This window comes from Poecilia mexicana, unplaced genomic scaffold (assembly GCF_051168715.1).
Source record: "Poecilia mexicana isolate PSO_F unplaced genomic scaffold, ASM5116871v1 scaffold_6, whole genome shotgun sequence".
Taxonomy (NCBI): Eukaryota; Metazoa; Chordata; class Actinopteri; order Cyprinodontiformes; family Poeciliidae; genus Poecilia; species Poecilia mexicana.
The window spans coordinates 6,250,396-6,265,559 of NW_028263375.1; the positions used below are offsets into that span (position 1 = coordinate 6,250,396).

Here is a 15,164-nt window from a genome sequence, read left to right on the forward strand (position 1 = left end):
GCCTGGTATTTGCAGAGGTTAGGAACTACAGCCGAACACGATTAGCTAAAATCTCTTGGTCTCCCTTCAAAAAAAAGCCCATTTTAAATGTCATATTTTCATTAGCTGTAAGTGGAAAATGATAACGAATAAGAAAAATAAACACCAGTCTTTGTCCAATTAAATGTGTTAGTGATGGAGTTCCTAACATAAATGGACTTTTCCGTAATCTAATTTACTGAATTGTCTGTTTTTCAGTTTTATTGGAAGTTTGTTATGTTTGGAGTTTTTTCAGCTTTTCAGTATAATAAATTCCAAAAATTGACTCCACCTGTGGACGGACAGAAATGTATCTGCAAAGCTGGTAGAGATATCTGAAGAGACTTGCAGCTGTAATTGCAATAAAAATGGTTTTTCACTGCTAAAAACAATTGCATGCCACACTTTTGTGACTTTTATGTTAAAACAAACTGAAAACCACATTTCCCCCCTTTTTTACAGTTGTGTCATACTTTGTGTTGGTAAATCCCTGATTGATGGACATTTTCTCCTTTATTGTGATTGGAAGGAATCATTGACTTAAAATTCACTCATATATCTTGTTGAACAGTTATTTGTAAGTTAGTTTTGTCTTAAATATTTGCACCAGAAACTAGAAATGAATACTTGGTGAGACTTTGTTTTGTGGTGTAAATGAGTGATGCAGTGAGTTTTTATGAGCCTAGGTTGGTTAAAGCAATTAAAACTTTTCTCTTGAGTATTTTTCCTCTGGTTTCGGAAAATAAAAGCCTGGGCAGGAACCACTGCAAGGTTTACTGCAGGTTAACACACAGCAGCTTTAGAAGACCAAGGTGTGCCTTTATTAAAAAGATCAGGTTCATCCTGGTTAGAGATTTCCTAAGATTCAAAACAAAAGACGAGGAATAATTTCAATAAATGTCCTGTTTTATAGTGATTCTAAAGCGATCACTGGAATGTCTTTGTGTCTAAAAACTGGTTTCTGCTCATTTCCTTCCAAGTAATTTATTAATATTGAATCATGAGAGGACAGGAAATGTGAATAATTCCATTTTGACATTATATCTGAGGTGATCTGATTAAAGCTGTGTCCCTGTTTTCCCCCTCCCTCCGTCTCATTACCCCGGTCACTCCCCATCTGGATAGCTGATCTTCGAATCATTCAAAGCACCTCCAACAAAGCACATGATGCCGGCTGTAATGCTGATCATATCAACATTTCCTGGAGCAACCACTTCCTGTAACTCTACTGACTATTGGAAATGCAGAAGTGTTCCTTTATGTCACCCTCACTGTTTGGTAATCACTCAGTAAAAACCCCCAGAGGGCTTTCTCCTTTCAGTTCGATCGGATTTTTCTTGGCTGACATATTTACGCAGCGTGTTTCTTTGTAGCGTTCTGCCAGCAGAAACTGCAGGACATTTGTTTGTTTGCAGGACTTCAGAAATAATAGGATCTGTGTGGAGCATATGATGCAAAAACTGTTAGAGGGATATTAAAGAGCACAGTTAGAATTGGATATTTGAGATAAAGCCAAACTCTGCAGTGTGCAGCTGGCAGATAAACTGAATTTGCTGCAGAGACACTTCCCTTTGCTTTCTTTGCATTCAGTATGCAGACTCCAGCATAGCTTGGTTTTTATGATTTATTAGAAAGGCTCCTGCTTCTAATTCATTTTTAATATACATGTAACAATATTCTGAATTTCTGCACAGACCCAGCCTTTGTTTTTGCCTGATTTTATCAGATCACGCTGTGTGAATAAAGTCGGGATTTGATTTGAGCAAAGCAAATTCCCCTAACCTCCTTTGATAGGGGATTTGAGTGAACACATAATCGTACAGAGTCTTATTTAAGTCTCATCTCTGCTGCCTTGGAAGAGAAACAGAAAAAAGACGCAGATAAAGTCAGATTTGTTGGTAAATATATTAACACTGCCACACTAAACAGTGGAACAGTTTTTAACACTGTTACCTCACAGAAAGAACATCCTGGACTTCAGTGTCATCTGGGACATTTCTGTGTAGTTTGCATGTTCTCCGTGCCCATGCATTGGTCTGCAGCTTCCTCCTATACAGCCCACATGCTAACATGTTAGCCTTAGTGGCTACTCTGAAATTATTCACTTATTCCTGGGTTTTTCTTTGAACTGTTAAAGAAAAATCCAGATTATTCATTAAAAATTCATCTATTTGCAGATTCTTTCGTACAGCATATCTAAAATTGGGACTGATATTAAACTAGGATTAGATATCAGTCAGTATTAATAATTATTGATTAGATTTTGGTTTTAAATATCTGAATTTCTGCCTGAATTCATGACATGGCCTTTTCTGTTTTATCCAGTTTTCTCTTCACCTCTTGTACTCGTTTGCTCCTTTCACTCCACAATGTTGTTTTTTACTTTTAGGTATTTATGAGTCACGGTGGGGAAACCTTAACTGCAAGTTGGTCAACAGGTTGTTGCTTGGTAACCAACGAGTAAGTGAGTTGCTAGGTAACCAAAGAGCCATTGAGTTAATTGATACCACCACCAGCCTTGCTTAGTCCACTGTGAATGTTTGAGTAGTTAAAGTCTTTCCTCTGCCTACATCCCCCAGAATGCTGTGCGGTGTTCAGAGTTCAGTCCATGCCCACTTTTTGCACCACTTTCAGCAAGTTGCAACCTATGTTTTCTCTGATTCCTTTTCAGTTCCATCAAGCGGATACTTTCTGTAGAAGAAAAACTTTTGAAGGAAGACAGTTTTATAAATGTTTACAATCGATTGACTCACCTTTTCTGATTAGCCTGAATGGAGCGTTGGAGAAAGAGTCTGAGATTCTTGATGCCTGTTGGGAGGAGAGAACTTGACTATTATCTTCTAAAAAATGCTTAGAATTAAAGGTCATTGTTTTATTCAGTACAATGCTCTCTACAGACCCTATTGTTGAAAAAAGAAAAGAATAGAAATTCATTTGTTATCCCACACTGGGGAAATTCTGGTGTAACTGCAACAAAGTGACAGGAAGCCAAAGCAAGTAGGTTCACACAAAGATACACGAGACCATATGAATTATATATATCGAAATACAAACTATAGATACATCAGCAGTTTGATAAGTCAGTGTAGTTTCCCTCTGCACATAGTGAGGACAGAAACTGTTTTGAAAGTCCAGCCACACATTATACTTGGTCTTCTTCAGTGGTATAAATATCCCTGACAAAAATTACTTGATAAGATTTTTTTGCTTTTCTGTCAAGACGTTGCCTTTAATGGACGATAATTATTATTATTTTTTTTTTAAATAAGCAGCATGACTAATTACAGTTTTAACAGTAACTTTAGCTTTAGCTAACTATATTAATTCTGTAATACTAGAATGGTAAACATTAAGATCATGTCAACATTTTCCAATCCTCCACCAGCTCAGATCGTCATATCCTCCCTACTTCTTCAAGGATGAAAAATGAAGTGGAGCAGGAGGAGAGGAGTTAAAAAAGCGGAAATAATTAGGACTGAGGAGTTGGAAAGGTTGAAAGACAATAGTACCGCGAGGAAAGGGAACTGACACAGAGGAAAACAGAGTGCAGTGTTGAAGCCTTCACAGAGAGGAAGAGGAGGATGCATGATGGAGGGATGAAAGGCGAGTTGGCAGAGGAGAGAGGCAGATAGAGATACCAGGTGACAGAGGAACAGAGAGATGATGGCAGACGGATTTAATGAGGTCTCCCTAGATGTAATCCTGAGCTGTAATTATTCTGCTCTGCTGTCTGCCTGGCTTTACATGCAAGCATGTGCAGCTTCTATAACAGCCCTGCTGAAGCAGCCGCAGCAGATTGGCTCCCATGGCAGAGGGGCTCTTCATCAGCAGATGACCAAACCTGGAGCCAGAGGACTCCTCCCTGTCAGAGCCGCAAGTTATGAGACTCCTGTGTGCGTTGCCGCATGGGGAATGCTAGCCTCGCTGCATACGACACGCGGCGGCCATATTTAGGTTGTGAGAGGTGCCTACACACCGACTTATTCTTTACATTTGTGCAGTTTTACAGATATGCTTTTTATCTGTTGCTGCATAAAAATCTGAGCTTTCTGTCACAGATTTTACTATTAGTCAGTTATTGTCTCTGGAGAACGATAAACAGTTTGAACTCGACTGGTTCAGCTGCAGATGGATCACTTTTAACACAGTTAACACAGTTAAAAGTGTTAAAAGGGCTGGACAATATTGCTGAAAAACTATCGCAACATATGGGTTTCATATTAGTTGATATTGATAATTAATGATTAGTTTTTTGTTTTAATTATCTGAAAAACTCCCAAACTGGCAGGAGGAACCTTTCCTGTTTGACTCCATGTCTGTTTTTTCATTTTTAGGCAGTTATGAGACACTGCGGCAAAACTTTAAATTACTGCTGCGCATGTTACTCACTTGGTTGTTGCTAGGTAACCAAAGAGCGAGTGAGTTGCTAGGTAACCAAAGAGCGAGTGAGTTAATTGATCCCACTAACTTTGCTTAGAGGTTGAGCAGCCAAAGACTTTAATCTGTCTAAATCCCCCAGAATGCTGTGCGGTTCTGGATCTGACTTCAGTGAGATTATTTAACGTTGTAGGGTTATCTATTGATATCGATCATACATGTTGTTATTGATTTACTGTGGAGCACTGAAGGAGCTTACTTGGTGTAGAATTGAACTCTTCATCGGTCTTAACGAGAATTAGGACAACAAATTAAACATATGTAGGTTCAAACCAAAGAGCTGAATCAACAAAAGGTGATATTTTCCCTCATTTTCTGGAGCTGCTTGATATTGGAAAAAACTCATTTTGTGATATTTTTTCTAACCCTGCAATATATTTTGCAAATGGAGAAAATGCAGGAATGTATAATAGTTGACCTGATGTCTGCCATCTTGTTGACAATTTACCATCACTGATCTTACCTCTTGCCTTGAATGTTGCAAGTATTGTTTTTGCTGTATTTGAGAGTTATTCAGATTGTTTGGGACTGTCGACAATATTGGTAAATATTGAATGAAAATATCAGTTGCCATATATGCTTATTTTCATCATTTCTCCTTTTTTGCCATCACTCTTTTCTTTTACCATTTGGACAACATCATTAGTGTCCGAGGTAAGACTCTGTCCAACTGGCTGAATATTACATTCGCATAAAAAATGCAAGTTCACACTTGGTATAAACTAGTCAACAATTCATTATAGTGCAACCAGATCCATGTTTTTATTTCTCTGATGAAATCATCAATAAGGCAAATTAATAAAGGCTTTATTAAATGTTCTTAGTTTTTTGTAACAAATTAAAAGTGTAATTTTAGAAATAATTCCTCCCGTTGCTGTTTTTTCAGTCGGTCTCAGCTCTTAACCTCCAACCCAGTTTATTTTAGATTAAAGTGTTTTTTGTCTGAAGTGTCCTCAAGCTCAACTACTCTGACTCTTCATCCCACTGTTAAATCTAGATCTGGAGTAATCAGATATGTTAGTAATGAAGTGCTTTATCAAACGGATATTTTCGCTCCACAGCAGGTGTTCCCGACCTTTGAAGTCCCCCGCTTACCTCTGCAGCTGAGCAGGCTCACGTATGCCTGCCCCACCATCTGAAGCCAGTTTTATTAAAGTTCTCTTTCCAGACCAGACGGTCACCTTGATGAGTCACCAGGCTGGCTGCAGCCTGGAGTTAAAGGTTAACTCAAGTTTCACTGTGAAACAGATCAACCGAAACATAAAGTTTGTGATCATGAGTGAAGCAGTGGTGTAGGACGATTGTATTATGAAAGAGCGAAAGTGCAAGTGTTGTGTGATGCAAGGTCTGTGTGAGTTTCCCTTTGGTCTGTGTGTGTCTGCAAGTTTTTTCTGTTTTCCTGGGATGGACTTGTGAATTGTTAAAGATAATTCATTAACCAGAAAAGGACACCAGGAAAGAAATGATTGGGTAGCAAAACCAAACTCCCTGCTGTGTGGGACAAGAGAGAGCAACCGGGTCCAAATGGACTCAGAACATTCGGCTCAGATGGTCCCAGTCAACAACTTGCTCCTAGCCACTCCCACCCATTTCCTGAAAGACAGAAAGATGGTTCGTCACAGTGTGAAGAGAGAGAACAACCTTAAACTTCCTCATAAACTAAACCTTGATAGAAGTCCACCTCCTCAAATTTCCTTCTGAGAACTTGTGAACTTTATGTGAATGATCTCATTTCCTGTCTCAGATTGTTGAAGACTCTCACAACCTAAGTGGCATTTTCTAACTCGTGTCTGAACTGCAGTTTGTGCGCAAACCATAAAACAATATCTGAAGCATTCAACACCAAAACTCTGTTCAATCCACAATCTGAACATGTAGAGAGAATGGACAAACTGCAGACCTACCGAGACATGAAGGTCCACCTGCACTGACAGGCTGGGTAAGAAAGCAGGCCAAAGGTCTGCAGCAATTCAAGAGGAAGTCGTCTTTAGTTTCTTTTATTAGGCACATTTTTTGGATATGAAGGCATAGCTGACAGGTTTCAATATCAGTCTTCCGTCGGAGGTGTCAGACTCAGGAGGAAGTGCAGCATCTGTCGACGGGACTGTTAGTAGAAAAAAGAAAGACATTGTTGAAGGAACTACTTACATTTTTCTTGTAGTTTGACACGAGAAACGTAGGCAATAATGGAAAACAGGAAGGAAGTTGCTTTGGTTAGATGAGGCAACAACTGAAGTTTTCACATCAACCTGAACACACCCTGCCTTCGGTGATGCATGCAGCTGGCATCAACAGGGCCTTTTCTTTAACAGGAAAAGATGAGCAGTGAAGGGATTTGCAATGAATGCATTGCATAAAGACAAATTTTCAAAACTATTCGCTCCATTTTGCTCCCACTTCACATCGAATGCAACTCATATAATTTACTACTTTCTGTTTTATTATGATCAGATTTCCATGGATAACTTCATTAAAGCTCTTTGAAGGTGTACTTTGAACCAGGAACTTGAACTGGACAGCAAGCTGGTGTAGGAAAGGCTTGAACAGGAAGACACTGTGGTTTTCCTGTCTGCACATTTTACACCCTTCAGATGACAGATATGCAGAGCACTAACATCTACTAAGTAATTTCTAAAACCAAAGATGTCGACTGTTGTTGGAAACCTGCTGATACATGTCTCAGGAAGGCAGACGGTTAGATGTTTCTGGAGCTAAACAACCATAGATGGGGACACAAACGTGTGTGTGTGTGTGTGTGTGTGTGTGTGTGTGTGTGTGTGTGTGTGTGTGTGTGTGCGTGTGCGTGTGCGTGTGCGTGTGCGTGTGCGTGTGCGTGTGCGTGTGCGTGTGCGTGTGCGTGTGCGCGTGCGCGTGTGCGTGTGTGCAGGATGTTGCTGCTTGACCTGAAGGTGAGAAAACGAGAATGGAGCCAAATGACAGCAGCTGATGCTTGTGCTGCTGTTTGAGTGGGTTAGTCAGTGTGGAGGTGGGGGCCGCACCGCTGATGCCCTGGGCTATAAACAGACCTCTTCCTTCTGATTAGCGCCATCTTATTTCATGCTTTTTTTAAGCTCCTTATCACACATCACATCTTACACCAACTCTTTATTTCACTCTTTGCACCTGCACTAACATTCCCCTCAGCAAACACACACACCTGGTTGTTGCGCAAGTAAATCGGACCTTGCAGCGTTGACAGCCATCGGTCAGCGTGCACTTTGTCATGACCAAGGGCGCTGTCGACGTACAGCATGGAGTGAGCGAAAGCATAGCCTGGAGATAAAGGAACCAATCACGGGTTTTTGTGTAAGTGTACGTGTCTGTGTGTGTGTGTGTGTGTGTGTATGCATGTTTGTCAGGACAAACAGTGCCAAGCTAGCAGGGTCTGAGATAAAGACCTAATTGCACAGGGTGGTGTGTGAGCTCTGTGTTTGTGTGTGTTCACTTGAGTAGGTGTGAAGATAAAAATATGAGTGTGGAGGATAATGAGAGGCGGAGAGCGGAGAGCTTCATGCACTTTGTCTTTTCATGTCTCTTTGGGTCTATTACTCCATATTTACATACATTTGTACAGTTTCACTCAGAAGAATGACCAGATAATATACTGAAAGTAAAAACACCTGTCAAGTCCTCCTATAAACAGGGTTTCCCTCAGTGTATCATGAGCCTGACAGGCCGCCAGGCTTTACTTGCCCTCCCCACCAGGACAAGTGTTGTTTGGTGTTTCTTTTTCTCCAGTACCAATGAGCGGATTAAGCCAGATTTACAGCCGATGCATCAAGCTGGATGTGAGGGCTGTGCACCAATTGCCCATTGACCTGACACACTTATTATTTCCAAATTATGATGCCTGCTTGTTCAACGTTTGTGACTTTTAACATTTCTTAACACAATAAACACGGGGGCCGCTGGTGGACTGCCCTGGCTCCCCTGACCCTGGGCTTAGCAGGGTCAAAGGGCAGCAGGTTGTCTGGGGGAAACCCAGTGTAAATATTGAAATATTTAGTCTGTGTGTTTGTAAGATGGGCCTCATCTTTGGACCACAGTTTCCACAGTAAAGCAGAGATTTCAGAAACAGCCATACTGGTCATTTCAACCCTTCTGTCTCATTGAAGTCCAATTAGGGGCAACACATGTCAAAAACTTACTTTCTAGCTCCTCATATTTGCAGTGGACCCCTGCCTATCCGTAGTTCAGTGTTCATTCATTTTTCTGCTGAGTGTAACTAAAAAATATTCACCTATTTGTGGATGTTTTGTAGAGGATATCTGAAATATTCAAAATAAGATAAATCTTTGGAAACTGGAATGCTTAGTTAAAATGCTACCTGACAGGCTATTGGCAAAGCAGCAAATCCAGCAGGGCGTTTGTTTCTCCGAAGTTTAAAGATCATTTTAAAGAAATTCACTTCAGTCAGACTGACTAAGCTGCGCAAGCAAAGAAAAACAATATGGCTTTCAATAGGCAGTTTTAGGAACTTATTTTTCAACAGGACCAAAAAAATCGAGCCAGATTAGCATAAAAAATCTGACATGCTTTATTAATAATTTTGCTTTACTTTCCTCCTAATTTTGCTGTGTTAAACTGTTGGATAATTTACATTATTTGGTCAATTCTGGAGTTGACAATAGAAATTTATGTTAATGGTCACAGATAACAGCAGCGTACTTCCAATCTGATTATTTGAAATGTGACGAGTTTGTCATTTTAAAGTAGACTAAAAGTAGATTTGGAAGAGTTGAGCACCACAAATAGTAGTTATTAAAAGTGATTATGGATCACTGACTGACAGTTTCCATTCAGCCAAACACCTGCGATTCAGCCTCCAAAACGGCAGCCGAGTAATAATATCATGGAATAATGTAGTGAGTAAATTACCCATATGTCTGTCTCTCCATCCATCTGCCGGACTCAGTGTGAAGCTAAACTATGTTTCAGGTCACCGTCCAGATTGTGCCAAATTACGAAAAATTACACACACACACACACACACACACGCACACACGCACACACACACACAGGCCAGTCCCTTTGCTGACAGAAGGGCGCTGAGAGTGGGTAATGAGAAAAAGGTCCTTGTGCATGAAAGCTCACGTCAGCATGCCAGCTTGAAACACACACACACACACACACACACACACACACACACACACACACACACACACACACACACACACACACACACACACACTCTGACATTAAGCAGGTCAGTAACACCTTCATTAATATTAATATTAAATCATTGTTCAGCTCTTTTTTCACCTGTTTTGACGTGGCTTTATTCTGAGATAATCAGTCACATAATTTACCGTTTTTTGACTTCGAGTCTTGAAGACCCCTTGATTGTACCGACACTGTGAAAGATACCTTTCATTGTTTGGTGTCTGATGAATCTTAATCAGATTCTTCATGATAAAGCAATTATTGAAGTAATCGTCAACTAATTTAGTGTACAGACTCCAAAAAATTGCTGAGAAAATATAAGGGCTGTAATTAAGCCAAAATTGTACGAAAAATACATACATTATGCATTTAAGATGACAAAACAATATTTGTTTGTAAATATTTTCTAGCCAGAACTCCTCAGATTTCAGTTTTAGCTTCATCTTTAAGAAAATTAATTAGTAATCCAAAAACTCAGCTCTGCTCTGCAGAAAGGTTTGAGCATAGACGCATTGTGAGAAGTATTTTATAGCTGCAGATGCATCCTTTTCTACAAATAATCAAGCGTTCACTAATTAATGCTGTTATTGCATTTCAGGCAATAAATTATATATTTTTTTATTTAAAAAGGGAAATGAAACGTTTGTTGCATCTTTTAATGCATTTCTAACATATATTAAAAAGGCTTAAATGAAAAATCTGAAGACTGTGCCAATTAAAATAAAATAATCACTGGTTGCAATGCTACTTACAGATATTCATTTCTGCATCCCAAATGATCTCCAGCGGGTATGGAGATTATTTGCCGTGTTTGGGATCATCGTTCTGTTCGTGACCCAGTTTGGGTCGAACCTCAGCTGGCAGACAATTCACTTTACGTTTGTCTGGAAAACGCAAAATGAGAACACATCACCAGCCTGCCACCACCAAGCTTTGCAGTTGAGTATTTGTCGTCCTTGAACGTTAAGATGACTCGATCGTACATTTTATCAACAGCACAATGTTTTTATTTTAAAGTTTTGTTAGCTTCATCTGACACCAGAGTCTCTCTTGGCATTTTCAGCTTAACATACCATTACCTCTGAGACTGCAGCATCCAATTAGGAGTTTGTCCTTGTTTCACCTCCCAGCTGCAAGGGAAGATGGGAGGCGAAGTTTCAGATTAAGTGGCTGGTTGGCAAGTCATTAAGACATGGGGAGACATGAGTGGGAAGACTAAAAATTGAGTAGGAGCACCTAGGGAGACGGAGAGACGCTGTTATCATGGCGCCTTTTAATCATGCATGCACTCTGAGGTTTTACGTGTAATTCTGCTAGTGGAGGCAGCTGTGAACATGTAGGAGAAAACTACAGAGGAACAGAGCTGGTGGTCTGAAGCTGTGATGTAATTGTGAGGGAGGGATGTCTGATTGATCTGAAACACTATGCTCCCAGAGGACAGCTCTGGGACAATGCTAACCCCGTCACTGCTCACTGCATGCATGATGCTTCTGCAGAGGAAACCCTTTCATACCCTGAGAAGGAAACTAAAGATTCATCTGTTACTGTGTAATATCATCTCTGCTGCCTGGATAAAGAGCTACTGGCATCAGACTGTCTTCAGTCAGAGGCCTCTTCAGATTCACTGCAGAACAGACTGCCTTTGGATATTATTCCAGCCCACAGTGTTACCATCCACAACAACTACAGATGCGTGGATAATATGAGTTATGACACTTCATTTCCCTTTGGGATATATAATGTATTTTTAATTCAAATGAACAAATTCTGTTTTAGATTTTTATTTGTGTCATTTTATGCTCTACTTTCTGTTGGACTGTCCATAAAATTCCAATAAAATCTAATTTTGTGGCATCTATTATAGCAAAACGTGAACAATCTGAAGGGACTATTCTTTTGTAAACGTGGTGGTTGTGCTCACAGCTTGATTGCAGAAAGAGCCTTCCAGCCTTTAAACTTTTAACGGTTGCCATGGTTACCTGCAGTAATCATGTTGTTTTAGGATTAGCCAGTATGTTGTCAGCGTACTACAGCTGTTTATCACAGCCTGATGAAATACGTTATGCTACCAAATTGGCATTAGTGACCCATTACTGACCCAGAGGTGTTGCATTCAGATGAGTTATGATAAATGTCCCAAACTTCAGTCACTGCACATTACTTACAAGGAATATTAAAGCAGTTTTACTTACTATACAGATGGCTTTCAATGAGGTATGTGTTGTCTAAAACTGTAAATCTTCAGTAAAATAAAACATGTTTAGTGTGCAAAGGACAAATGAGTAGTAATAACTTTTTTTTAAAGGAAAAATTAAGATGAAGCAGGTAGCTATCTGAAATTAAAAGTGTATCAAGCTGAACGGAGGCTGTGTGATGTACAGAGATGCTGAACCAAAATAAAACCTCTGACATCTGCAGACAACACAAACCTGCGCCGGGTGAACTGAGGTGATCACTGTTTGATCAATTCTGGCTTGCTTTCTGCAGGTGACATGCTCAGTTTAATGGGTGCTGATGCAGCGTGACGTCCACTGCTGAATTCAAAGTAACAATCACCAGTCGTACACTGGTTAGCTTCCATTGGCTAGGTTAGCTACCTGCTGATTTCTGCAGGAATAAAAGGTCAATTCAAGATTGGGACAATTCATAGTGGTCCAAATGAAGACCAACCCAGTCAGTTTGATAGAGATGGAGAAATGCATCTGGTTGTCTCTTCCTTACGTCCTCATGTGTGGGGACGCTGTCCCTCTTAATTGCCTCATAGCGTTCATCCAACCTGCTTCTGTCTCTTTGCATCTGGGGGGGGAGCTTCCTGGTGACCTGTGTTTTGTTCTCTGCTGCCCATCTCTCCATCATCGCTCGCTGTGTTTGACTTTGTTTGATCGTCTGTCTGCCTGGCTAACCGGGCCGCTGTTCTGTCCGTGTGCTCACTGCAGTGAAAGACATCATGGCATTTGAAACAGCAGGACGCACTGTGTGTCTAAATGTCAGCTAAGCCCACTGGTAATAAACCCTCCCTTATGTCCCAGTGTCTGTGTTTTTCTTTGTCTTTTTGTTAAAGTCTTCCACCAATTTATCTCTCTTCTAGAAGGAAAAAAAAACCTTATCCCAAAATAAAAACTGACTTTCTTGTGTGTTTCTGTCCAGGATCATCCATGAGGACGGTTTTTCTGGTGATGATGTAAAGCAGTACAAGCCTGTCGTTTACAGCAACACCATCCAATCTCTGGCTGCCATCGTCCGCGCCATGGATACGCTGGGCCTGGAGTACGGAGACAAAGAGCGCAAGGTCAGAAAAATGCTTTGCAAAATATACACACCACTTCCCAAATGAGCTGAACTGCAAACTCAAATGCTTCACAGTCACAACCAATCCAGTTTATTTATATTCATTTCAGCAACAAGACAGTCAACATGCTTTATATCATAAAAATATCACACAGTCATCAACTGTGAAACAAGCAATAAGCTTTACATTTTGTCAAATATCATCATCAAACTCATCTACAGGTGAAATATGTTGATCCATGTTTCACAAATCAAAGGCAAACAGGTGGGTTTTTAGCTTTTATTGAAAAGGAGTTCAGTGTTTCAGCTGTTTTTGCAGTTTTCTGGAAGTTTGTTCCAGACTTGTGGTCCATAGAAGCTGAATGCTGCTTCTCCGTGTTTGGTTCTGGTTCTGGGGATACAGAACCTAAACCAGAAGACCTGAGAGGTCTGAAAGGTTGATATAGCAACAGCAGATCTTTAATGTTTTTTTTACTGCTAAGCCGTTTATAAACTAACATCAGTATTTTAAAGTCTATTCTCTCAGTGAAGGACTGCAGAACCGGGTGATGCGCTCCGTCCTCCTAGTTTTAGTCAGAACGCCAGCAGCAGCGTTCTGGATCAGCTGCAGCTGGAGGGCTGATGTTTCAGGCAGACCTGTGAAGACGCTGTTGCAGTAATAAATGCATCTAAAGATAAATGCATTGGATGAGTTTCTGTAGATCTTGCTGGCACATTATTTCTCTAATTATAAAAATGTTCTTCAGGTGATAGAAGGCCGACTTTGTAATTGTCTTTATGTGGCTCTGAAGGTCGAGGTCAGAGTTCATCACTACACCACCACTATTTCAGTTTGATCTCTAGTTTCTGTAATAACTGGAGCTGCGCTGACTCTAGATTTTTCCTCTTTGGGTCTAAAGATTAAAAACTTCAGTTTTGTTTCTGTTCGGCTGGATAAAGTTTTGGATTTAGGATGAATTTGACCCACTAAGCTTTGCCTCCGGTTCCTGACACAGAAACACACTTCCTGTCTTTCATCCACCTTGATTCCAGCTCTTGTAACGGACTCGCGTATCAGAGCACCACACTCCTCTACGCTCGCTTCTCTTCGACCTCTTATTACGTCTCTGCAGATTTTAATGGTTGCTTTGTAATTATCTCTGTCATGGTCGGTGTTGGAGAACACTACAACTAATGCACGTATTAACTCATCCTTGAATGTAACGACTTGGTCATCAACTGGTGCTGGAGGGGTTTGTTAATGTTAAACCTCCATAAAACTGCAGGGATGGAGCGGCAACATTAATGATCAATCAGAAAACGGGACAGAGATCACATGACTCAAGCTGCTCAGCAGGGTCAGGTAAATGCTTACTCCACATCTTACACATGCAGTTTATAGAGTATTAATCCCTTTGTGAGGTGGACCATGCTTTCTTTCCTGCTCTTTGTCTGTATAGCAGCAAATTATTGGTTATTGGAGCCATTTCTTGTGATATTTGACGTATATCTCCCAGATTTAAAGGCTAATAAAAAAGGCTGCCAGCCAACTCTGTCATGCAGAATTCCATCTTGTCAGGCTACGTTAGTCCTGCTTCTGCCTTTGCTAAATCCCCACAGCAGGCAAGTTCAATATGTAATACGCTAATTGGGGATTATGCATCTAATCCAAAGAATAACACCAGTTCTGTCTGAATTTGGAGCAATGGGGTAAAGGTTAATTAACAACGCAGGGACAAACCGTGACATAGCGCTTAGTTATATCCAACATCTAATCTGTGTTTTGCTGCGACTTTGGTGCTAAAACATTCATCAACAATCTGTAAAATCTAAGGTTATAGAAAATAAAGTTTGAGTTTGCTCCATTTAAATGGCCAGGGCTCAACTTTGTGGGAAAGTTTTCACACAGGCTGTTCAACAGAAAACGTCATACCCTTACAATTAAGCAAATTTATCTTTCAGTTTTGATTTTGATTTCAAACACACTAAACAGTATTTGAAGCACCAGCATAAGGCAAACGAATAAAGGAAAATCATTCTTTTATTTGGGAGCAATCTGGATTCAGAGACAGATTTGCATCATGTATTCAGTTCTCATTTTTTATTATTTGTAAATTTATCTAAATTTAATCCCAAAATGATTCACATGATTTTGTTGATCTAAGAAGTTTGTGTTTGATTGCAGAAGAGACACAAATCAAATATGAAGCTATCTAAAAGGAGCATCAACAAGAAAAAAACAGTTTTTATCCACATTTTATTAAAAAAGGCATGTTGAA

General features: G+C 40.1%; 1 protein-coding gene across 2 annotated transcripts in view; it reads left to right on the forward strand.

Annotated features, from left to right (window-relative positions):
• LOC106925363 (guanine nucleotide-binding protein G(o) subunit alpha) overlaps nucleotides 1-15,164 on the forward strand; it is a 106,695-nt gene that overhangs the window by 13,635 nt on the left and 77,896 nt on the right. For both annotated transcript variants that reach the window (XM_088006135.1, XM_088006136.1), the window contains one exon: nucleotides 12,766-12,907. In XM_088006135.1, the coding sequence (XP_087862261.1) occupies nucleotides 12,766-12,907 (142 nt within the window). The remainder of the gene's footprint in view (nucleotides 1-12,765; nucleotides 12,908-15,164) is intronic.